This window comes from Notamacropus eugenii, chromosome 3, assembly GCF_028372415.1.
Source record: "Notamacropus eugenii isolate mMacEug1 chromosome 3, mMacEug1.pri_v2, whole genome shotgun sequence".
NCBI classification, from domain to species: domain Eukaryota; kingdom Metazoa; phylum Chordata; class Mammalia; order Diprotodontia; family Macropodidae; genus Notamacropus; species Notamacropus eugenii.
The window spans coordinates 200,619,758-200,645,517 of NC_092874.1; the positions used below are offsets into that span (position 1 = coordinate 200,619,758).

The following is a 25,760-nucleotide window of genomic DNA, read 5'->3' on the forward strand; positions in this document are numbered from 1 at the left end:
ACCAGGTTTGATTCTGATGTCACTCTCCAGGCCCAACAAGGGGGAGGTGCATGGAAGATTCAGGGAGGAAACAAGATCTAGCGCTGAGCAAGAACATCACAGCATCTTTAATTGACTTTAAACAGTATATTCTGGAGTCTTTTGTGGTCCACTGTTCCAGTGCTGCAGAGGTAGGCAGTCCTTATAGGCTGATCATAGGGACCATCTCTCAGATTTCCTGGGATGTGAAGGAAGAATGTAGTAATGCTAAAGAGACCACCCCAATGACTCCCCTTCAAAGGAGGCCATGCATTCTGTGGAACCAGTTCTCTTAGAAAGCCCTCAGAACATGTGTGGGAAGCAACAAGGGGCAATTGATTAAGTATTCTCCTCTTACTGAGGGTGGAGACAGAGGTCCCTAGTAATGAAGTATTCTTTAAGGACTTTGGTAAAAAGAGAATTCACTATTTATTCTGTTAAATTCTTTGTTGTTATTCCCTTCCCTGTTTCTTCTTAATTGTGGTCTTTTTTCTTTTAATTCTTTCAGGTCCTAACATTCTCTCTCTTTTGGTTGTTCTTGTAATTAAACTTTGTCCTTATCTGATAATTAAATTCTGTCAGAGTGTGGGATCTGGTCGTCTAGGGGGACCTAACCATAGATCAAAAACCACCATATGTTATCTTTATTTTGCTCTGCTTTCCTGCGTGATATGTGAGTAAACTCTTGCCCTCTCTGAATTTCAGTTTCCTCATTTCCCTTTTCCTCCTATGATAAGAAGATTGTGTGAAACCTCTTAAGACTAGTACTAAACCTTTCCCTAGTCTGATTACTTTGAATAATCTCTGCTCCTGGGAGATTTTGTTCAACATAGGAAAGAACTTTAGGTAGGCTTGACATTAACCACCAGTTGTATAACCTCTCTCCATAAAATGAAGGAGTTGAACTAGATCAAGGATTCCCAACATTTTTTTTTTTGTCCCAACACCTCTTGGCTTTTCAGTTACCCTTCCTTGTATCTCTTACTCATATGAAAGGTAATAAATTTTAGGGTTTACCATCCATGTGAAAATAAATTAATTTCACTAGGAAAATATAGTTATTTACCAAATATTTATTTCCCTTGACAAGCTTCTCATACTTCAGGTTGGAAACCCCTGGACTACTATATATACATATACAAATATATGTATATATATATATATATATATATATATATATATATATATATATATATATGATTCTTCTCAGCTTATTCTAAGTGTTGTGTCTAAGTGTATCCTCTTACTTTTTAACCTCAAAGAATCTCAGAATTGGAAGGGACCCCAAAGGCCATCCAGTCTAAACTCCTCTTCTGCTCTATAAATTTTGTCCTTTTAAATCCAAATCACATTGTTCTTGTAATGAATGAAACTTCTGTTTCCAGAACACCAGTAATTAAACCAAGCCTATGATTGTGACTGCTGAGTTCTGCTATGAGTTTGCTATGTATATCATCAGGCCTCTTAGGCTATCTGTTTTAACAAATGGTAGGGGTTATTTCTTGCTTTTTCATTTGGGAGGTGATAGTGAAAGGTTGGGCTGCCTTTTGACTTTTCTCATTCCTTGACTGAGCATTCTAAAAAATATATATTTTCCAGTGCTCTAGTAATAGGAAAAGTCTACACAGAGTAGCTCTGGGTTCCTTTTCCCCTTTCTTCCATATTTTCCTTCTCTCCAAGTTAAAAGTTTTACCAAACAAGCAATAGTGAGAGCTGGGTCATCAGTGGTTCAGAAATGCCTTAATGGCAGAGGAAAAGTGGTTTGTTGTCTTGGGCTAGGCAACTTAGAATAAAGAGGACACCCAACCTCAAGGTGATTCCTGTAAATGAGACTTTCTTACAGTATATATAACTTATCCATGTATTTTGCTTATGTAGAGTCTACCTTACTTATTTTCATAAAACATAGCCCTTTCTATATTTCTCCATGTACTGGGAAATAGCATTGACATGTAAAAAGAGAGGGTTGAGGAAATTTACTCATCTAACCATAGAGGGAGGGGGGAGAGAATATGCACTTAGATAGCCTGTATTATGTATCTAGCACTGGGCTGATTGTTTTAACAAATATTATCTCATTTGATCCTCAGAACAACCCTTTAGGGTAGGTACTATTTATCCCCATTTTACAGTTGAAGAAATGAGGCAAAAAGAGCTTAAGTGACTTGCCCAGGGCCACACAGCTGGTAAATGTCTGATACACATTTGAACTCGTCTTCTTGTGTCTGGGTCCAGCAAGTGGTCCATCTAGTGCACCACTATTGGCTCTAGAATGGATCTTCTAGGAAAATGAAACAATTTGTTCCAGTTGCCAGAAACCATAGGATTAGTTTAATCTCTCCCTGGCTCTTTCCCTCTTTAGACCTAAATGACCTCTAAGATCCCTCTCAGCTCTCTAGTAACCATTAGCATTCTTTTTCCCACTGAGTTTAAATATCACCATCATGATTTTTCATTTGGCAAATCTCCCCTACCCTAAATTCTTTCATTTTCATTTCATTTCATTCCATCCTGCCCCTCTGTGGCTCATTAACTTTTGTCAACAAGTTAGAGAAATCTATGACTCCGTCTTTGGATTTTCTTCTTTTCCTTTTCATAGTCAAAGGTAGAGGCTGAGATTCTAAATCTTTACTCTTATACATAAATGGTGATGATATAGATCCCTTACCATGGTCATCCAAAAGTACTTAGTAGATATTTCTTTGAGCATATCCCCATGCAAAGCTAATTAAAAAGATATACTATAACCTTTAAGAGGGACTACATGGATGCAGGTAAACATGCAGAAAGACATAATCAATCTAAATGATAAGCAAGTACTGATTAAGTACCTACTGTAAACTGAGGCAAACAGGTTTAAGCCCAGGGTCACACAGCTAGTAAGTGTCTTAAGCCAGATTTGAACCCAGGAAGATGAGTCTTTCTGAATCTGGGTTACTTTTAGTAACCTGTTGCTAAAATTTAGAATTTCCATTGTGATTGTGAACAACAAAATATTAATCTCAGAAGGGATTTATAGACTTCACCAGACTGCCAAAAGGTCCATGACATAAAAGATACTAAGGTTAAGAAGCTATTCTGAAGGAAGATGGGCATTTTATCAGGCCAAGATGAGGAAAGAAAACATTCCAGGAATTAGGGTTAAAAGGAAATAGCCAATATAAATGCAGAGTGACAAGACATGGAATGTTGGGTGGGAGAAAGAATGGAGGCAAATTTGACTGGATACCAAAGCATGAAAGAGAGCAATGCCCAGCGAGCAAATAAATCTGAGAATCTACTGCATAGGGATGATAATTGAATCCGTGGGAGCTGATGAAATCACCAAGGTTAACACATAATGAGAGAAGAGGGCCCAAGAAAGGGCCTTGAGGGACATATATAATTAAGGGGGAACACCTGGATGAAGATTCAGTTTGAAGAGGTAAAACAAAAGAAGATTATATTTTAATCCTAGAGCTAATAGAGAGTCATTGGAGCTTAAATAAGGGAGTGACATGATCAGATCTGCACTTAAGGAAAACCACATTGATGCTTATTGGGAGGTAAGCCAGAGAAACCAATTAGGACGTAATGAATCCTAAGAAGAATGGTTGGCACCATCATTAGAGATAAGAATGTTTGGATGAAAGGTGGGTTTGAGGAGAGAAACTGGGGCTGGATCTAAGAGTCATTGGCATAAAGAAAATAGTTAAACCCGTGAGAGCAGATGAAGACACCCAGAGGTAAAGACAAGAGAAGAGGGCCCCAGGTAAAGCATTAGAGAATACCTCTAGTTAGGGAATGTGATATAGATGATAAACTAGAAAAGGAGACTGAGGAGGAATGGTCAGTCAGGCAACAAGTATGTCTTAAACACTGTGTGCCGGAAACTCTGCTAACCTCTGGGGATACAAAAGCAAAAATAATCCCTGATCTTAAGGAGTTTACATTTTCATGCAGCAGACAAATATGAAAATGACTAATTACACTCACAAAGTATATACAAAGTTAGATAAGAAATAATATCAGAGAGGAAAGCACTAGAAGTTAGGAAACTGGGGGGAAGCTTTTTCTATAGAAAGTAGCATTTGAGAGAGAAATAGCATCAAAATCCAGAGAGGAGAGAATATCCACGAAGAGAGATGGGTCAATAGTGTCAAATGTACCAGATAGATTGAGAAGGATGAGGAATAATAAAGAGCTATCAGATTTGCCACTTAAGAAATCACTGATAACTTTGGAGAGTGATGAGACTGGAAGCCATATTGCAAAGGATTGAGAAGTAAATGAAAGAGAAAGTGGAAACAAGGAGTACAGAGAGCTTTTCTTAGGACTTTAGCTATAAAGAGAGGATACATATAGACAAATAGTTTGAGAAAATAGTATAACAGTGAATGCTTATTTTTTTTAAGTACGAGAGAGACTTGGGTGCGTTTGAAAGCAATAGGGAAGGAAGAGTAGAGAGGGAGAGTTTGAAGAGTAGAGAAAGAGATATGGGATGTTGGAGGGGTCTACTGAAAAAGACAGATGGCAAATGGGATCAAGAGCACAACGAGATTGGTTAGCCTTTGTAAAGAGAAGGGTCAGCTAATTATCAGAGACTGGAGAAGAGGTAGAAAATATTAGTGTCGGGGGGAGAGTAATGTCAGTAGGATTTGAGACTAAGATGGGGAGAAGAGAGAGCTCTCCACAAATAGTCTAGTTTTCTCAATAAAGTAAATGTAACGCAAATGATGACTAAATTTACTTTCAAATCAGACAGGCAAAGTGGTAAGGGCATGTTTGATAGAGTTTATAGTTCTGGACCTTTTGTGGAAAAGAACAGGAGGGTAAATGGTGGCAGTAAATACAGTAACAGTAAAAACAAGGAAATCAGTGCAGTAGAGTAGAATGTGCTCTGGACTCAGAACATATGGTTCATGAAGTTCTAGGTTTTGCCATTTAACTGACTTTATAAGCAAGTCACTTTCCCAGGATTTCAGTTTTCTCATCTGCAAATTAAGGGAGTTGGACTAAATCACCTTTAAGGTCCATTACAACTCTAATATTTTAGGATATATGAATTAAAATGGTCTTTAATCAGAAGGAATAAATTACCTTAGATTATGAGCTCTTTGAGGGCAAGGACTGTCTTTTGCCTTTTTTTGTGTATTCCCAGCACCCAACATAATGCCTAGCACCTAGTTAAGGGCTAAATAAATATTTATTAACTGATTAACTAATAAGGTCCAAAATGAGGTCTGCAAGACTTGGAAAATTATTTATCTTATCCTCAGATGTTTCCGTCTTTAGATACTAGTTGAATCTGTTCTAGGAAATGAGTTGCTGTTCATTCATTTCAGTCATGTCTGACTCTTCATGACCCCATTTGGAATTTCCTTGGCAAAGATACTGGAGTGATTTGACATTTCCTTCTCCAGCTCATTTTTACAGATGAGAAAACTGAGGCAAAACGGGTTAAGTGACTTGTCCAGAGTTATATAGCTAGTCGTGACTGAGACCAAGTTTGAACTCAAGAAGATGAGTCTTCTGGACTTCAAGCCCAGCACACTATCCACCATATTGCCTAGCTGCCAGGAGAGTCAAGGAGTTCTTGAGCTATCTTGTCACAGGTTCAGGACTACCTAAGCAAGTCCATATTCTAATACTTATAGGGCAGGCAGGTAGGTATTACAATACCAGACCTGGAATCAGGAAGACTTGAGTTCAAATTTGACCTCAGACGCTAGGTATGTGATCCTGGGCAAGTCACTTAACTTCTGTTTGCCTCAGTTTCTTCATCTGTAAAAGTGGGGGGCACAATAATAGCACCCACCATCACACCCCCAAAGTTGCTGTGATGATCAAGTGAGAAAATATGTGTAAAGAACTTAGTACAGTTCCTGGCACACAGTAGGCATTATATAAATGTTAGCTACTACTACAATGATGGCAACTACCTTTGGGGACTTTGGAGAGCATTGTTACATCTCCCTGAACTAGACGGACAGGTACAAACCCTGTCTCTTTGTATCACATTACCCCCAAATAATCAGTAAGCACTCTGCAAACACAAAATCACACTTATAGGTCACAGGGTAGCTTCTCCCCCAGGAAGCTACATCCTAGGTTTGGCTAAAAGTAAGGCATTACTAGTTTTTTCCATTGTGCATGCCATAGTTTTGTGCTTTTGTTGCATCTATGTCATATGAAAAAATACCATTTAGGGATTCCAAATGTTAACCAATAAAAGTCATTCTTTGACATGAGCCATAGACAAAACAACTCATCATTTTGTATTTGTCTTCTCACTACAGGTTCCTGATATTACATGGCAGGAGGGGTGGGTAAGCTTAACAATTGTGAAGACAGCAAAATTATTCGAGATCTTTCTTCATACCTTAGGACCTGCACTCAGTAACAGTAGGTGTTTCTTCAGTTTTGCTTCCTTGTTTTTATTCTCTCTACAATTATTGTTGTTGAACCAATTTGTATGAATCGGGGAGAACAACTGATGCTACAGAATTCTAGGCCACAGTCCTAAGTAATGTATCTCTAACTTTGGTTCTATAACAGTAGTGACCTAGAGCAAACAACTTACCCCAAGTTTCTACATTTTTCTAATGCTAGGAATCTACTTCCTCCTGGTGACTAATCAAACTGATGCATATATTGCTACAGCCAACGACAGAAGGGGAGTAGGAAATGATGAGTTTGAACTTCTAGACATTTAGAATAATGAAAGGGTAACAAGTCTCCTTCTGAGACCATTTTAAGAAAATAGCTAGCAAGTTGGTATTTTTTTTGAGATGGTTAAGATTTAGTCTTATTCAGGTATGGGAATGCATCAAATGCCCATCAAGATAGTGTATAGTCCAGGAAATCTATCATGGTATTATTTTTTTGGTTGAAGGAATACAGGAAACATGAATCCCAGATCAATGATTACTGGGAAGCAGTGGTAGGAATCTTGAGTTATTTTAATTTAGTGTATGATAACCTGGAGTCTGTGTGACTCTATTTCCCAGTCCTTGTGGAAGCTGAGATAGGGCAGCTTTTTAAACATTACTTATGTTCTATATTTAATCATTATTCAAAATGTTCTAAATCCTGTTCAGAAAACAGTGCTTCCCTACTAAAACTGGGGTTTTCCCTCTTATAAGATACGTACATCATCCCCCTATCATTCTACTTAATGAAACCTACTGTCTACTTTCATTGTCAGTTGATTGGTTGGGGATGGGGATAGAGGAAAGAGATTTTTGTTCTAAGTGCAAATTTCATTACATCAAATGTTTTTGTAGAGTTAATGATGTTGATAACTCAACCAATAACCCACTTTTTTCAAGCCATATCTATTCAACACTAAAGATTCCAGGTACTATACAGGAAAAGAGAAGTAAGATGGTCTGTTGTAATAAGATATAATCAATTGTAATGGAAACATCCAGACCTGGTTATTTTAGAGAAATGCTGGGAGGAGATGAGGAAAACGGGAGGAGGAGGAAGGAAAGGAAGTAAGAAGAAAGCAATTAGGCCACTTGGTTCTGTCTTATTTTAGAAAGAGGTAGTTGAGGGCAGCTAGGTGGCTTCGTGGATAGAGCACTGGGCCTGGCTCAAGAAGATTCTTCTTCCTGAGTTCAGATACAGCCTCAGACTCTTCTTACCTGTGCGACTCTGGGCAAGTCACTTAACGCTGTTTGCCTCGTCTTCCTCATTTCTCAAATGAGCTGAAGAAGGAAATGGCAAACCATTCATTTCTTTGTCAAACGAAAACCCCAAATGGCATCATGGGGAGTCAGATGTGACTGAAACACCTGAATTACACGTATAAGAAAAACTAGAATGAAGGAAAGAAGACATCAGCTTTGAACCTGGGTAATGAGAGCCTGACATACAAGAAAAGGAGCTAAGCACAGACCAGTGACAGCTACAGTATTGAGATATAGATGTATAGATACAGATTTAAGTATTCCAAACAGTCAAAGTGAATGTTACCTGGACACATTGCCTAAGGCTGTGCCAGCTCTGTGTTCTTAATAAGAAAGCAGTGATGACTAAAGCAAATGGAGGCAGAAACAAAGAAGTATAGGGAGGAGAGACTACAGGCTTAGTCTGTATGCTGTCTCACCTGATGCTATCACTAATAGGGATGGAAATTCATCACTGGATAATGATACTTCTTATGGGGGCACTGAACAAAGCATTTGCAAAAGCTCCACTGGGAGTTTTCCTCAAATTTTTCCTGCCTCCAGTTCTCAAGAATCATTTGTTTTCACTTCTCCCCTCTCATTCTCCCTCCAGTCTTAGAATCTACCTTTTTCTTAATTTCATTTTTTTTTCCTCCCACCAGATGTCTGATAAGCTTGACTGGTTACAAAGCCAAAGTGGAGTATGCAAAGTAGATGTTTATACTCCTGGAGATGGTCAACACCAAGACTGGAAAATGGTAAGTAAGGGGCAGTCTCCTTTGGAACAATGAGTTAGGAATTTATGGGATTTCTTTAAAAGGTGCTCTGCTCTTATCATTGCTATTCTGGGAAATATTTAATAACCATCTCTCCCAGGAATGCAGGACACATTTATTTCATCTGTTATACTAACCTTTTCTCCATCACTTTCCTAAGTCTAGACAATCAATAATAAGTCAAGGCCTGGTCTGTAGCCTGTGGATTTTCAAGTTGTAAATGCTTAAACAGAAAATTTAGTGACTGGGTTCTTCCTATACCCTTGAGCACACCTCTGATGCTTACCCTCTCACCCTCCAGTTTTTCAGCAAATGTGGATCCCCAACAAAAGATTGAATCTCCCCAGAGAATAAAGACTTCAGTGGGTTAAAGAGGATCCCCTTCTCTGGGATGTATTTCTTAATCAAATCTGAAGAGAAAGAACATGTATAGGCATACTCTTTATGATCCTAACAATGTGATATAGTAATACATTTATAACCCAATTCTACCCTAAAGGCTGGCCTCTCCCTCGGTTCCTCTTCTCCTACTCCCCACCCCACATAACTGCTTCAATAAACTGAACTTCATCTTAGTTAAACCTGGTGCTCAGTAAAATCTTTGTTCTTTACTTGGGTTGCAAAATATCACAGAAAAATGTGATCATACAAATAATTCATGTATAGAAGCCATATAATAATGACTAGGGTTTATAAAAAATAAAACAACACTTTTAAGGCTTGCAAAGCTCTGTACATGTGGCATCTCATTTGATCCTCACAACAGTCCTGGGAGGTAGGTGCTATTATTATCTCCATCTTACAGATGAAGAAACTGAGACTGAAAGAGGTTAAATGACTTTCCCAGGGTCTCACAGCTAGTAAGTGGCTGGAGTGGAATTTTAGCTCAGATCCTCCTGACTCCAGGTCACTAGTGCCCTTACCCACTGATCCACTTAGCTACAATAGAAGCTTATAAAGTAATAATTTTTTAAGTTTACAAAGCCTTTTTCTCCCAAGAGTACAGCAAAGGTAGGTAGTGTAAAGATACTTATTCCCATTTTGAAGATAAAGAAACTAGGATACAAAGAATTTATGTGACTTGGAACAAGGTTGCACACCTAATAGATACTGGAGCCAAGTCTTCTGACCAAGTCTAACGCACTCTTTCCAGGGCCATCTCCACTTCTCCTGATCTATGTCTTATTTCTGAACCCATATGGCTCCAGAGGTGAAAGTGAGGCTGGTCACTTTGCACAGCCTTCCCTCACTTAAATCCAATTCATTTGCAAGTCATGGCATCACCTCCCCGATGTCATGATCCTCTCCCAGAATGAAGCACAAGCAATAATATTATGATCTTTCCACAGTACCAGCACCACCATTCACAAAGAGGCAAAAGCCTTAATTGCTCTAATCATCTGCTTTAGGGATAGGAGAAAAGGAAATGAAACTTGTTGAAGTTTTTTTTTAAAAGCTAAGTCTCAGTTCTAATCAGTGACCCTTCCTCTTCCATATGTTGCACCAGGGCCCAGTGCTTTTCCATTGCCCAGATACTCTAGGAGGATGGATTTTAGCCAGTATATATTATTTATTCTTTCCTTGAGAAATAATATATATGCTTTTTTAAAGAGTTATAATCTTTAGCTAGGTCTCAAAGCAGAGGTTATTAAACTGGGAAATATAAACTTGTTTTATTAATATTTTGTTCATCATATTTCAAGATAATTTGTTTCCTTAATCCTATGAATTTTGTTTCATGCATTTAAAATCATTATTCTAAGAAAAGTTCTTAGGGTCTCATACAACAAGGCTTTCAAAATTTTAAAGTCTGGCTTCACCAGATTGCCAAAGAGGTGCATCTTACACACACACACACACACACACACACACACACACACACACACACACACACACACACACGCACGCATGCACGCACGTGCGCGTGCACGCGCATGTTTAGAACTCCTGTCTTTAATGGGTTTCCCAGAGAAAAACAAGTTTTCCCACCCCCCCTTCCAAAATGTCACTTGATTCTTTCTCTTTTTCTCCAGTTACTGCTCATCTCTCCTTTTTTCCCATACTGCTATTACATACCTCAGTGGTCTCTCTAATCAGTGAATATCAAGTTTTCATACTTTAGGTCTATTAGAGTAACCTAATAACCAGGCCTTACTATAGGCTCAGATCTCTGTAAAGGCTTGTGATTTTAAACTTTATGTCCAAATTTTGTCTACCCAGGAAAAAATATAATATATGTTGCTATTGAGACTATCCTTCCCCATGTTGTTTCACTTAATGTTTTCATGAAACCATTCAAAAACATTAAGTGAGGCATGCCTATATTTTGTTGTCTTCAAAGGAGACTACATCTAAGAGAGAGGGATGTAGTAGAGAAAGGAGATTCTGTAGTTAAGAATCCTGTCTGATTTTACTCTTAGACATGGGATGAAACTGGGTGTCCTTCACAATGAGAATGTGAATGTAGAATCCAAGTATGTATCAAAGGTACAAGCTATCTTCGTCAGGACATCTAAAAATTTCACAGAACTACCAGGTCTTTAATCAACGTTATCGCCACCATTATAATCAGGACAGCTAGGTAATGTGGTACCTCAGACATTCTGTGTGACCTTGGACAAGTTATTTAACCCTTGTTTGCCTCAGTTTCTTTATTTGTAAAATGAGGATAATAACAGCACCTACCTCCCAGGATTGTTGTGAAGACCAAATGATATAATAACTGTAAAGCACTTAGAGCAATGCCTGGCACACGTAAACACTATAGAAATGTTAACTATTATTATTTTTTTTTATTGATTTTTAACATGTATTTTCACACAATTTTGGGTTACAAATTTTCTCCCCTTTTATCCCCTCCCCCCCCAAACCCGAGCTTTCTAATTGCCCCTGTGACCTATCTGCTCTCTCCTCTATCCTCCCTCCCTGCCCTTGTCTCCTCTTTTGTCCTGTAGGACCAGATAGCTTTCTTGACCCCTTAACCTGTATTTCTTGTTACCCAGTGGTAAGAACATTACATTTGGTCCTAACACTTTGAGTTCTAACCTCCTTAGCTCCCTCCCTCTCCACCCCCTCCCCTTGAAAGACAGGCAATTCAATATAGGCCATATCTGTTTAGTTTTGCAAATGATTTCCATACTAGTTGTGTTGTATAGGACTAATTATATTTCCCTCCATCCTATCCTGTCCCCCTTTACTTCTATTTTCTTATGGTCCTTTCCCTCCCCATGAGTGTCGACCTCGTATTGCATTCTCCTCCCCATGCCCTCCCCTCCATCCTCCCCCCCACCCTGCTTGTGCCCCTGTCCCCCACTCTCCTGTATTATGAGATAGGTTTTCCTATCAAAATGAGTGTGCATTATATTCTTTCCTTTAGTGGAATGTGATGAGAGTAGACCTCATGTTTTTCTCTTGCCTCCCCTCTTTATCCCACCACTAATAAGTCTTTTGCTTGCCTCTTTTATGAGAGATAATTTGCCCCATATAACTTCTCCCTTTCTCCTCCCAATATTTCTCTCTCGCTGCTTGATTTCATTTTTTTTTTAAGATATGATCCCATCCTCTTCAATTCACTCTGTGCACTCTGTCTCTATGTATGTGTGCGTGTGTGCATGTGTGTGTGTGTGTACTCCCACCCAGTGCCCAGATACTGAAATGTTTCAAGAGTTATAAATATTGTCTTTCCATGTAGGAATGTAAACAGTTCAACTTTAGTAAGTCCCTTATGATTTCTCTTTGCTGTTCGCCTTTTCATGGTTCTCTTCATTCTTGTGTTAGAAAGTCAAATTTTCTTTCCAGCTCTGGTCTTTTCATCAGGAAAATTTGAAAGTCTTCTATTTCATTGAAAGACCATTTTTTCTCCTGAAGTATTATACTCAGTTTTGCTGGGTAGGTGATTCTTGGCTTCAGCCTAGTTCCTTTGACTTCTGGAATATCCTATTCCATTCCCTTCTATCCCTCAATGTAGAGGGTGCCAGATCTTGTGCTATCCTGACTGTATTTCCACAATACTTGAATTGTTTCTTTCTAGCTGCTTGCAATATTTTCTCTTTCACCTGGGAATTCTGGAATTTGGCCACAATGCTCCTAGGAGTATCTCTTTTTGGATCTCTTTCATGCGGTGTTCTGCGGATTCCTTGAATATTCATTTTGCCTTCTGGTTCTAGAATCTCAGGGCAGTTTTCCTTGATAATTTCATGGAAGATGATGTCTAGGCTCTTCTTTTGATCATGGCTTTCAGGTAGTCCCATAATTTTTAAATTGTCTCTCCTGGATCTATTTTCCAGGTCTGTTGTTTTTCCAATGAGATATTTCACATTATCTTCCATTTTTCCATTCTTCTCTCTTTGTTCTGTGATTTCTTGGTTTTGCATAAAGTCATTAGCCTCCATCTGTGCCATTCTAATTTTGAAAGAACTATTTTCTTCAGTGAGCTTTTGAATCTCCTTTTCCATTTGGTTAATTCTGCTTTTGAAAGCATTCTTCTCCTCATTGGCCCCTTGCACCTCCCTTGCCAGCTGAGTTAGGCTAGTTCTCAAGGTGCCAATTTCTTCAAGATTTTTTTGGTTCTCCTTTAGCAGGGAGCTGATCTGCTTTTCATGCTTCTTCCTCATCCCTCTCATTTCCCTTCCCAGTCTTTCCTCCACCTCTCTAACTTGATTTTCAAAATTCCTCTTGAGCTCTTCCATGGCCCGAGCCCATTGGGTGGGCTGGGACACAGAATCCTCGATTTCTGTGTCTTTGCCTGATGGCAAGCATTGTTCCTCCCCATCAGAAAGGAAGGGAGGAAGTGTCTTTTCTCCGGTAAAGTACCCTTCAATAGTTTTATTTCTCTTCCCTTTTCTTGGCATTTTCTCCAACCAGTGGCCTGACCTCTGAATGTTCTCCTCACACCCACCTCGCCTCCTGGTCCTCCCAGCCAGCGTTTGGGGACCGAGATTCAAATGCTGATTCCTGCCTTAGGATTTTTGGTGGGGGCAGGGCTGCTATTCAGTGTGAGAATTAAGTTCAGGTGGTCAGGTCGGAGCAGGGCCGCCTCTCAGGCATAGTTCCTTCTGGGGGTTTATGCACAGACCTTCCACAATGGATCCAGGCTCCTGCCCGTTTGGGGAGGCCCCATCCGCAGCCGCCTCTCAGCCCCCACCTCCCGGGGGAGCCCCAGCCTTGGGGGCACCCCACTCCCCTCTCAACCCGCCAAAGAGACTCTCTCACCCACCCCCGTCAGTCACCTGTTGGTGGGGGGGCTCATGCCGCCGCTGAAGATCCCGCCTCGGGAGCCTTCTCAGATCTGTGCCTCTCGGAGCCGTGGCCGCCACCGCCGCCACAGGTCCGGGCTGGGCTCCTCGTCTGCAGCGCGACGGACCTTTTGCGAGAGGTTTGCAGGTCCCTCTGTGGGTGGGAGGACCCGCGTGGCTGCTGGAGATCCCGTCCCCGTAGCCCTCTCGGATCTCCTCCCCTTAGTGTCGCGGCCACGGCAGGGCCACACTCCGCTCCCCGTCCCGGTGCCCAGTCCGCGGCGCGAAGGAACCCCGCGAGAGGTTCGCAGGTCTCTCTGGAGCAGGAATCTCCCTCGCTCCAATACTCCGTGGTCTCTGGGTGCAGAATTCGCCCTGGCTTGGTCCCCTCTAGCCGTTCTGTGGTTTGTGTAACTATTATTATTATTAACACCAACATTTTTTAAAATATATTAAACTCTTAATTGTATGTTGTGCTGTGTTGGGCTCTATATTTAGCTTATTAATCACACATGATCCATGGCCCCTACATGTTGTCAAGTGATCCATTTAATCTGTCTTTTATGACCACTTAAGACAAACAACACCAATAGATTCATAAATAACTTGCTAACAAAATGTAATGAATAGGAAAATACTTCCGTTAAATGCTTAATCGGAAAATACTTCTGTTAAATGCTTAATCTATGTAGAGCCTAGATTCCCATTTGAGCTGCTTACACTAGTCATTTTCTGTTTGTTTTTCAACTCTTCCTTTTTTAGAAAGGAAAGGTAGTTTCAGTTCTAGGTTCTGTGTCAAATCAACAAATATATTTTTGCATGTCCACTATGTAAGGTGCCACTAGGGTAGTAGCAAAAGTAGTAAAAAGAATACTGGATTTGGAGTCAAAGGATCTGTGTTCAAATCCTAACTTTGCCTTTTATTACCTGTGTGACCTTGGACAAGTCTCATAACTCTCAGGCTTCAGTTCCTCACCTATAAAATCAGGGAATTGGACTAAACAATTTCAAAGGTCCCTTCCAGTTGTATGAAATCACAGATATACAAGTCATGGTCTCTGCATTTGGACTTTAGGAGATACCAAGAATTTTTAAAAGTGTATATGTGTATATGTGTGTGTGTGGGTGGGTGTGTGTTTACTCCGAGCTGCATATATGTCCTACAGCTAATGTCTATTAGCATAATATATGATACAAAGGAGAATGGATTTTAAAACAGGATAAATCAGGTCCTGGCTTTTACATTTTCTAACCTTGTGGTCTTAGATAAATAATTTAATCTTCTAGAGACATTTGTAAAATAAGGATAGTCATACTTTTGATGTACCTTCCTCACCATCAAATGAGATAATGTCTGATGAGAGCATTATAAAGCAATAAGCTATTATGATAAAAAATACAAAAAAATGCCCAGTGCTGAGCATAGTACTCTGTACATAGTAAGTACTTAAATATTTGGTATAATTAAATGATAACATCTACTAATCGGTAAATTACTAAATATGTTAACTCTTCAGTTCCAAACTAAATGTTTTATTTAACTGATGATAACTATCTTCATTAGTGGCTCTGTTAGCATATCAAAATAATGCTTGTTGAATATGATAAAGTAACAATGTTTAGTCTTTTTCCCTTTCAAGATAATTTTTATGAATGAGCTGAGTTACTAAATAAGAACAATTGTATAAGAAAAGACAAAAGCAATTTACTAATTCATTTTGCTTATCTACAAGTTTAGATGCAGAGTATTGTTGGACTTAGCTGGCTTTTGTGAATTAAGTACATATGAGGAGGTGGTGATGGAGGGTGGGTTAAGTTAGTGAAGACTTAGGGAGGGTAGGAAGTTTCTTTATCTGTGAGGCTGTCCTTAATGTACTTTGGATGCATTTCTGTTCTAGTCTGATGAGTCCCTGTCTGCCTTTAAGGAGGCTTCAACTGATCCTGTGAGAGTCTTGAGCTGGCTCAGAAGAGACCTGGAAAAATGTACTTCACGGTTTCATGATATAAAGCAACCACCTGGTGGGGATATGACAAACAGGGGCGAGCACTCAGGAGACAATCGCAGTGCTTTCACCGTAGACTATTTCAGTTCTGGAGGCAGAACCACTCCAGGCAAAATGCATCTTGAAATGTCTCACACTGAAAATTCTTCCAGGGGCTCCAGTGCCTATAATGGTAGTAATGAGAGTTCAGTAGATGAAGTCTCCTTCTATGCCAACCGGCTCACCAACCTAGTCATTGCCATGGCACGCAAGGAGATCAATGAGAAAATTGATGGCTCTGAAAATAAATGCATCCACCAGTCAATCTATATGGGTGAGGAACCACCTTCACCCAACAGAACCTTGAGTAAGGTGGCATCAGAACTGGTAAATGAAACTGTCAACTTGTGTTCCAAAGAAAATAGCCCAGACAAGGCTCCTGGCTCTGGAGACAGAGCCACACTCTCCTCGCGGAGTCCCCCAAATATGAAATATAAGAGCACAATGAAATTTAAAGAAACAAAAGGAAACAAGATAGAGGACAAACCTAAAAAGTCATTCTTTTACAAGGAAGTATTTGAATCCCGTAATGCAGGTGATGGTGGAAGAAAGGTATATACGGGATCAAACAGAGCAGATGACTTTACAGCCAGTGTGAGTCAAGGAATCATGACCTATGCCAACAGTGTGGTATCTGATATGATGGTCTCCATCATGAAAACATTAAAGATCCAGGTGAAGGATACAACTATTGCAACCATCTTGCTCAAGAAGGTGTTGATCAGGCATGCTAAAGAGGTAGTCTCAGACCTGATTGACTCCTTTATGAAGAACTTGCATAATGTCACAGGCACTCTCATGACAGACACAGACTTTGTTTCAGCTGTGAAGAGAAGCCTCTTCTCTCATGGAAGTCAGAAGGCCACGGATATCATGGATGCTATGTTGGGCAAACTACACAGTGTGATGGTGAAGAACCCTGAGCCAGTCAAAAGAACATCTAAGGACAAGTCTGAGAGTCTCTCCCTAGTTTCTCTGAAAGGAATGGGTGACCCCAGACATAGAAATATAAACTATTCATCAATGAAAGCTGAAGCCAAATTAAGGGAAAAAACCTATGGTGGCAAGCCAGAAAAAGAAAAGACCTGTGCTGAAACTCTGGGTGAACATATTATCAAGGAAGGGCTGACCTTGTGGCATAAAAATCATCAGAAAGAATCAAAATCCCCAGGCCTCCAGCGTGCAACCCTTGCAGCCTCCAGTAGATCTATTGGCAAACCAGCCACCAAGCTGCCACCACCAGAGAGCCATCCCCAGACAATCTCCCCAGGCCCACTTAACACCAATGCTCTCAGTTGCCAAGAAAAACAAGAAAACTTCCTATATAGTTCAGACAGTTGGGCTAAAGACCTGATTGTATCTGCCCTGCTCCTGATTCAGTATCATCTTGCACAGGGAGGAAGTATGGATGCCCAGAGCTTCCTGGAAGCTGCTGGGACAACAACCAAGACAACCTCACCTAAGTCCCAACCGAACTCTGATCAGTCCAGCCTTGGGTCTTCTCGGGTGGGAGCCAGTCATGAAGAGGCTGAAAAGAAGGATCTGATGAGTGTCTTTTTTAATTTCATCCGGAATTTACTTGGTGAGACTATTTTCAAGTGTGAAGAAAGCTATGAAACAAAACCACCAAGCCACCAGAGTAAGGAGGAAGACAACTCCCCTGAATCATCCTCGCCAAACTGTCCTCAAAAACATGGTGGTGGAGGAGGTGGTGGCGGTGGCGGGGGTAGCGGTGGTGGCGCCATTGCTGGTCTGACCAAGATGGTGGCTAACCAGCTGGATGGTAATATGAATGGGCAGATGGTAGAACAGTTGATGGACTCAGTGATGAAATTGTGTCTCATCATTGCCAAGTCCTGTGACTCTCCCTTGGGAGAACTGGGAGATGAAAAATCTGGAGATGCTAGCAGGCCGACTTCAGCCTTCCCAGATAGCTTCTTTGAGTGCTTACCAGTCAAGGGCACCGGCACAGCTGAGGCCCTCTTACAGAATGCCTATCAAGCTATCCATAATGAATTAAGAGGTATGTCAATACACCCCTCTGAGGGGTCCAACAGCGCCAAGGTGATCGTCAGCAATCACAACCTCGCCGACACTGTGCAGAACAAGCAACTGCAGGCCGTTCTCCAATGGGTAGCAGCCTCTGAGCTCAACGTACCCATTTTGTACTTTGCTGGTGATGATGAGGGAATCCAGGAGAAGGTAAGGGAGAGTAATTACAGAGAAATGAGGGGAACTAGAATGAAAGAGTTTCAGAATCAGTATTCTTCTTTTGGGGACCCAAGCCACACAAAGGGAAGGACTAATGAGAAAAGGGTAAACATTTCTCTGCCTTAGGCAGGTAGCCTTGGAAGGGAGAAAAATCAGAGTTTTCCATCGTGTTCATTATTTCTGAGTAGCAATGATAACAGTTCACATTTATATAAATGTTTTAAATTTCTACAAAGTGTTTTTTTTTAACAATTCTGTGACATAAGCTTCATAAATATTATTATCGTCATTTTACAATGAGGTTCAGAGTGGACTCCAAAGTCAACACAGTTAGCAAATGGGAGAGTCTGGACTCAAACCCTACATCTTTGGGGTCGCACTTTCAGTATATGGGGCACTACATGAGACTTCCTTAAAAGAGTAAGGAAAAGGAGATATGATTTATTTCTATATCCCTATTTTTTCTTTGAATGATGAGAAGCAAAGAAGGGAGAAAGCAAAGGGGTTAAATTGGTTTCATGCATTTCTTTTATTAATTGAAGAAAATATATGGAATAAAAAAATGAAGGCTTCTGTTAGGTTTGATGAAGAGTTAGAGCTAATCTAGTATACCAGGACTGAGATAGAAATAAGCCAGTTCTGCTGAAAGAGGATAAATTATTTATTATTTGATGAAAGGGAATGAGAAGGCTTTGCTCCCCATTTTTTCAAGTATACAGAAATGAGGGGATCTACCACCTGAGCTTCTCATTACCTCTGATTGCTTTATGTGAAAGATAATGTTAGGAACTCTTAATCTATGCGGGTACTTAGGAATAAGAACCAGTTTAGGCTAACAAAAAAACTTGGACTTTCCATGGCTGAACAAGGAGAAAGTACAATTCAGGGACCATGAACAGAGAACTAGATTCCTAGTCCTCATTTGCCCCTTTATGATGGTGTGCAAGTATCTTCTTCATTCTGGGTCTCACTTTTCCAAATCTGTCAAATGGAGAACAAACCATGTCATTTAGTGCAGTCACAGGATACCTTTCTTACGCTACCAGGTATCTACAATTCTGCTGCAGAGAAATGAAGGAAAGGGCAACCCTCAACAACTCCAACTGTCAAAACTATAGCTGTATAGCTCATGACGTATGATCATGGACCAGTCTTTTCAGTTACAACTTACACAAAGACTATGGTGTGTCCTCCTTCAAGTTGTCTGAGTTCAAAGAGGACCAAAATGGCATCACTATGTTGAGGTAAAGGTACTGTGTGTCTGACTGCATTTGATCAGAAAAACAAGCTTGGAATGCTCTCCCACAAGTCAGACACAAATAGTCCATGTGAACATTTAGAGCAAAGATGTCTCTAAATTTGCACATCTCATGTTTCTTTTGAGCTACCAAACTAACTTGTGTGGTGGAAAGACCAGTGGAGTCAGAAGTTGTTGTTCAGTTACTTTTCAGTCATGCCCCAACTCTTTGGGACCTCCTTTGGGATATTCTTGGCAAAGATACTGGAGCAGTTTGCCATTTCCTTTTCCAGCTCATTTTACAGATGGAGGAAACTGAGGCAAACAAGGTGAAGTGACTTGCCTAGGATTACACAACTAGTCAGTGTCTGAGTCTTACTGATTCTAAGTCCAGCACTCTGCTATACCACCTAATTGACTTAAGGGGGGATCAAGTACTCCTTAGCTCCCCTGACATCTAGGTGTATATGTGTATGTATATTCTGGTCCATAGACATATCTAGCAATCAGGCTACCTTCCTCCTCCATTTTATATGTATTCCTCAGTCTACAACATTCTATTGTGACATCTCCCTCATTTCTCTTTCAGAGCTATCACAGAATCATAGACTTTTAGAAGTGGAAGGACTTTAGGAGAACCATCTAGTTCAACTTTCTTATTTAATTGATCAGGAAAAAATCATGGCTCAGATGATGAATCAATTTGTTTATCTAACTAGTGAGTCATAAAGTCAGGATTAGAATTTAGGTCCCTTGACTTCAAAACTATTTATCTTTCTTTATGTGTTATACCATGCAACTTTATTCAATTTTAATCATATTTGCTCTATTAAAATATTATTACTAAACAATACTTATTGTTACAATAAATATACATTGTTAACAATTTACAATAAGTATAAATTGTTAACAATACTTACTGTTTTGTTACTAAAACAATAAACAGACCTCAGATATGTCTAATATCATGAACTGGTTCCATGAAAACATTTTAAGTGAAACTACTTTCATTGCAGGGGCCAACTAGTTCATAACAAAAAAAAAAATTATAAATGGATGTGGGGTTTTTTCTGGATGGCCAAAATTTATACTGTAAAAAAACTTTAAAATTGACCTTTTTTTGAGAATAATAGGGCTGGTTTAGACAGGAATACATGAATATGGCTTGGATGGATGGATGGAGACTAGATTACAATCCCTAAAGTTTGGGGTGGAAGTAAAGAGTTGGAGGATGGGGGTGGTGGTGGAACTACGCAGGAGGATAAGAAGCAAGGAATCCAATAGTTTCCTAGAAAAGGGTGGGAAAAGAGACATTCTTTCTTCCTAATAACAAAAACAATACCTAACATTTTCAAAGAGATTTAAGAGCAAAGTTCTTCATGGGTGTTATCTCCTATCTCAGATGAGTTTGGATATTATTTCTCAAAACTACCCATAAAGCTTTATTGTCCATAGCTGATGAAGATATATCCATCTCTCCTCAAAGGAAAAAAGAAATGGAGATGTGCTGACTGTTGAGGAAGGGGGAGAGTTGGTTAGACTTGTAGCCTCTGGGATCAGGACCCCCTTTCTCCTAGTGACTGGAAAAATAAATAGGGCAAATAATGGAATGATCACTTTGAACTTGTATGAACTGGACTAAGAGTCGATCAAACCTCAAAGTTTTGTTACGCTCCTTTTTCTTTCGTGTTCTGGAAACAACTAAGTTTACTTGCTGCTTTGTTGAGAATTTGGCTGCTACGGATCAGAGTCGGGCTCTTAGTCAGCAACTCTATGAAGTTCTTAATATCTCTCTGTGATAGTAGCAACCCAAAAGAAGAACAAAGTCTTAGGAGGGACACTTGGTCTGAGCTGAGCTGGGCTCATTAGTAGAAGTTCAAGTCAATCTTGAAGGACTTTCTAATAGGCATTAACTTTAGGGTGGGCCTTGCTTATAATGTTCATTGCAGCAGCGGGGTTGGGACAACTTCATATTGGTTATGCCTCCAGTGAAATCTTTCTTTGGTAAAACAGAAGGTGCTTCAGCATCTAACAGGGGCCCCAGTCGTTACTATACAAACATCAGATGTCTTTGAAAGACAGGGCAGTAACGGGAAGAGAGCTAGGCTTGGCTTTAAAAGACCTGGGTTTGTTCCACCACTCACTTAGCTGTGTGACTGCCATAGGCAAGTCTCTTCACCTCACCTCAGTCTACTCATCTTTAAAATGGCGATGATAACTACTCACCCTCTGCATCTTTCAGGGGTGTTGTGAGGAAGGAAGGCACTCTTGACACTCACTATACAGCAATCTATAATGCAAACTGTTGTTATCTGGGATTGCAGATGTTGAAGGTGTAAGTGATTGCCCTTAACCTGAACTGAACCTCTTACTTACCCCAGGCATATCCTCAGTGTGAGTGGAAATAAGACATCCACCCCCAACCTTTTACTAGTCCCCCCACTAATTGGGAGATATTTTTTAAAAAAATTAATCCTAGTGATTTGCCAATGATTTCTGTTGGTGGTTAATTTAGCCACTGCAGTTGGGGGTGGAGGGGGTTAGTTTGGGTGATCCTGCTAATCCAAACAACCAGCATTATTACTGCTGCTGTTGCTGAAATTATAATCATTCATTCATCCTTTTATAGAGGGATTGGGTTAGGGGTGGGAGACAGCTTTTTGTCCAATGGGTATTTCCCTGTCCTTCCTCCAAATTTTTTTGAGCTCCCCGTCTCAAGTTTTTCTCTTGATAACTTCTAAAGTTTCTGTAGCCTGAACTACTGTTTCTCAATACAAACTCTGCTACAAATCCTGCTCTGCCCTCCATCCCAGCACCAGGCCTTTGTCCAGGAGCACAAAGTGAAAGGGAAGGAGGGAAAAAGAAAAAAGTAGTCTCTTTGAGGACAAGGCCTATTTCACTTTTTGTTATTATATCTGCAGCACTGAGCACAGTGTCTGCCACTTAAAAAAAAAACGCTTGTTGAATTTAAATGAATTAAAAGAAGAAACAAGGAAAAGAGGAATAGGACACAGAAAGGACATGGAGGTGCCAGTTTTTTAGTTTGTAGAGGTTTTAAGAAGTAAGGACCTTTGGCAATTTGAGTTTTGAAAACTAGCAAAAATTGACCATAGCTGAATGATTGGGAAAACATGGAGTATGAGCAACACTATCTCCCAGGAAATCATTTCAATTCCTGCCCTCAAGAAAGATAAAATTCATTACAGAACTCTTTTCCTATTCTCAGACAAATGGTCATTGTGTTGTCATTCGACTCTTTAAAAGACCTCCAGGAAAATACCTCTACCAACCTTCAGTAAACCTCTCTAACAGCCCTGGCAAATGAGAGTTCTTGAGTTCTAGCCTGAATTCTTCCTGTTGTAAATTGCCAAAAGCCCATTCTCTTTATTTATTTTTGCTCGACTGTGAATCCCTAGTGATGTCTTTCCAGTCCTATAGATTTGTGACCATCTGACCTTCTATTACTCCTATTTTTTTGTCCCTAGCTCCTCCAGCTTTCTGCTGCTGCCGTGGATAAAGGTCGAAGTGTCGGGGAGGTCCTGCAATCAGTACTCCGCTATGAGAAAGAACGGCAGCTGGATGAGGCAGTGGGGAATGTAACTCGGCTGCAGCTACTGGACTGGCTGATGGCCAACCTGTGAGCAGTGCAGGCCCTCTGTGTCCCCTTTCCCAGCAGTGGGGCCGGAGGCTGGACATCCCCCTAATCCCACTCCGTGTACCCTCCCCACCTCTACCTACTTCCCCTGCCTGCCTGCCTACCCACTGTCACAGAGCCCTGACAGTCTCCATACCACTCACGTGAAACACATGACATCTTATGCTGGTCACTGAATTTTGCAGATTTTCCTATCCAAACAAGCATGGACGTAAAATAAACACATTACAATTAAAGGGCTCACAATGTTTGGTTTCTTTGGGAACTGGTGGGATGACAAAGGTAGACATTTCAGTTTTGAAAAACAATTTTGACCAAGGTATTAAAAACCTTCAGACTGGGAGGGAACTAAAAGAATCAATGCATCTATCCCCCTGCTTTCACACCAATATTACACAGAGTCCACTCCAGATAGATTGCTACTCTGCCCTTTTCTTAAATATTTCCCTCAAAAGAGATACCACAACCTTGCAGCAATACATTTAGTCATCTTTATAGCTCTTAATAGTGAGGAATTTCTTCCTCCTACAGTGTTAAGATCATTCCCTCTTGCCCGGTCTGTTCTCTGTGAAGAAGAAATCTTGCACCAACTTTACATGTAGTTGAAGACAATGGGTTACTGTACTCAGCATTTTATTGAAAGGCAGCCAATAATAGTGAACAGAGTACTAGAACTTGTTGGGAAGTCACTGGGTGCACCATGGAGGTAAGCATGGTTTATATACCAACATCTGTTGCAGAGGTTGAAGAGGTAGAAAATAGTTAGATCTAGATAAGATCACAGTGCCAAGTCAACATTCACATTCATACTCCATGACATTAACATGACAATGGACAGAGGGGAGGAAAATTAGAAATATGTTGGAAGATGAAGTTTTGAATTTAGAAATAAAAGAGATGAAAGGTCTATCAAACTCTTAGTAGGTTCAAACCTACAGATTTTGAATATTTTTTTTTAGAAGTCTTGCTTCTTCAGGTTTTTATGACACTGCTCTCTTCTGGTTCTCCTCCAGCCTGACTGACCACTCTCTCTTCAGTCTCTTTCACTGGTCCAGGTCATGCTTATTAACTGTGTCCCCCACATGGATCTATCCTTGGACCTCTTTTTCTTCTCCTTCTTATTGTCTCACTTAGTGATCTCACCAAGTGTGATGAGTAAACTAGGTTACAGTGTAGCAAAGAAGAATTCTGAAATGATTTAATGACTGGGTCAAAAGACACTGATCCATTAACGTGTTCCATAGGTTTAAATATTATCCCTACATTGATGATTCCCAGATCTCGACATTCAATTCCAGTCCCTCTCCCGAGCCACAGTCTCAGAATATGCTGAATAGGACCTCTGTCAAACAACATGAAAAATGGAATTTCTTCTATATTAGCAGAGTTACTACACTTAGCTATATTTTCCCTCCATTTTATTGAAAAGCAGCAAATAATAGTGTATAGAGTACTAAGACTTGTCAGGAAGACAATGGGGTCAAATCTCACTTCTGATACTAGCTGGGTGACCATGGGCAAGCCATTTAACGGCTCTAAACCTCAGTTTCCTCATCTGTGAAATGGGAATGATACCTATAGCACAAAACTCATGAGAGAATATGTGCAAAGTCCTTTGCAAATTTTAAAGTGTTATATAAATATTACTCTTTTTCTTAAGAGGTTCTAAGGACAGAACAGAAAAACATGGCTGCTTCCTTTGATTGTAAAGGTAGGAAGTATGGATATGGAACACTGCATATACTGTCAGATATATAGGTAACGTATTGGTTAGTTTTGCTAAACTTAATCTTTGTTATAAGAAATTATTTGCTGAGTGGATTTGGGGAAGGGTTTTTTTATAATATGATATAAAAATAAAAAGTATCAGTAAAAATGGGATTAATGGGTTTTTTTCCAAAAAGGTATGGATGGTATGAACACAGGTCCTGTCCATTATAGGATAATACAGTAAGTAGGATCTGAGTGATTGATCCCTAGTGCTAAATATTATCAAACTGCATATCTAGAACCATATCTAAATACTCGAGTGTTCTCTCTCCACTTCTAAGAAATAGCCTTAGTTGTGCTTCTTATGTTTCATATGTCTTTCTTTGATCTGAAGAAAATTAAGACATATTTCATTTACAGGTATGAGCCAGCATTCAGTTTAAATGATATAAAAATGATGGGGAGAGAGTCTAAGAAAATAATCCTGACACAGGTTGAAAAATACCCAGGGCACTGGTCCTTCTGGTATGTGTGTGTGTGGTGGTGTGTGTGTGTGTGTGTGTGTGTGTGTGTGTGTGTGTGTGTGTGTGTGTATCAGTATGTGTGTGCGTGTGTGTGTTTATGGGGGAGGGGAATTACACCCCCAGCAAGAGGAATCATGCCAACTGGCAGTGTGAATGGACATTTTTTTAATGAACCTATATAAATTAAAAACAACAATCTGAAATATTGTACAATATAAGAGTTGTCTCTAATATAAATCACTGGTGGAAAGGAACAGAATCCATCCCCAGTGAAGGTCATACAATGGGTGGTAAGAACGATGTAGGGTTCTTGGGAGATGTTTCTTTCTTATGTTCTCCCTCGGAGCCTATACATGCCTTTGATTCCTCATTTGCCTCTGGTTTTCCTGTGACTTCTGTTAAAGGTGGCAACCAGACACTGGTTACCCCTGTGACTTCCATTTTGCCTTCACCCAAAGGATGGGTGGAGGCCTGCTGGTCACCAGAATGCTGACTATTCTCAGTGGCTCCATCTTTGGTTTTGTCTGTGATCTCTGTCCCAGAGGTCTTTTCTGGTAAGAGAAAGATAAAAGAAAAGTGAATAAAAAGTGCTGATATATGAGCACACCCTTACTCACATACCTGGTGGTATGTCCCTGGGAAAAGAATGGTGGAGAGGATAGTGACAAGAAACAATAATCCTTCTGCGGTGTCAGTTCAGC

General features: G+C 40.1%; 2 protein-coding genes across 7 annotated transcripts in view; one reads left to right on the forward strand and one right to left on the reverse strand.

Annotated features, from left to right (window-relative positions):
* The first annotated feature begins 20 nt into the window (after positions 1–20).
* AKAP3 (A-kinase anchoring protein 3) lies at positions 21–23,061 on the forward strand. The gene is made up of 5 exons (XM_072653968.1): positions 21–170; positions 6,297–6,402; positions 8,333–8,428; positions 15,579–17,924; positions 22,656–23,061. Exons 3-5 carry the CDS (start codon positions 8,333–8,335, stop codon positions 22,809–22,811), a joined length of 2,598 nt encoding a protein of 865 aa, XP_072510069.1. The 5' UTR covers positions 21–170; positions 6,297–6,402; the 3' UTR covers positions 22,812–23,061.
* Positions 23,062–25,204: 2,143 nt separating this feature from the next.
* Positions 25,205–25,760, reverse strand: part of DYRK4 (dual specificity tyrosine phosphorylation regulated kinase 4) — an 81,661-nt gene continuing 81,105 nt past the window's right edge. For all 6 annotated transcript variants that reach the window (XM_072653973.1, XM_072653970.1, XM_072653974.1 and 3 more), the window contains one exon: positions 25,205–25,610. In XM_072653973.1, the coding sequence (XP_072510074.1) occupies positions 25,336–25,610 (275 nt within the window). In that variant the 3' untranslated portion in view covers positions 25,205–25,335. The remainder of the gene's footprint in view (positions 25,611–25,760) is intronic.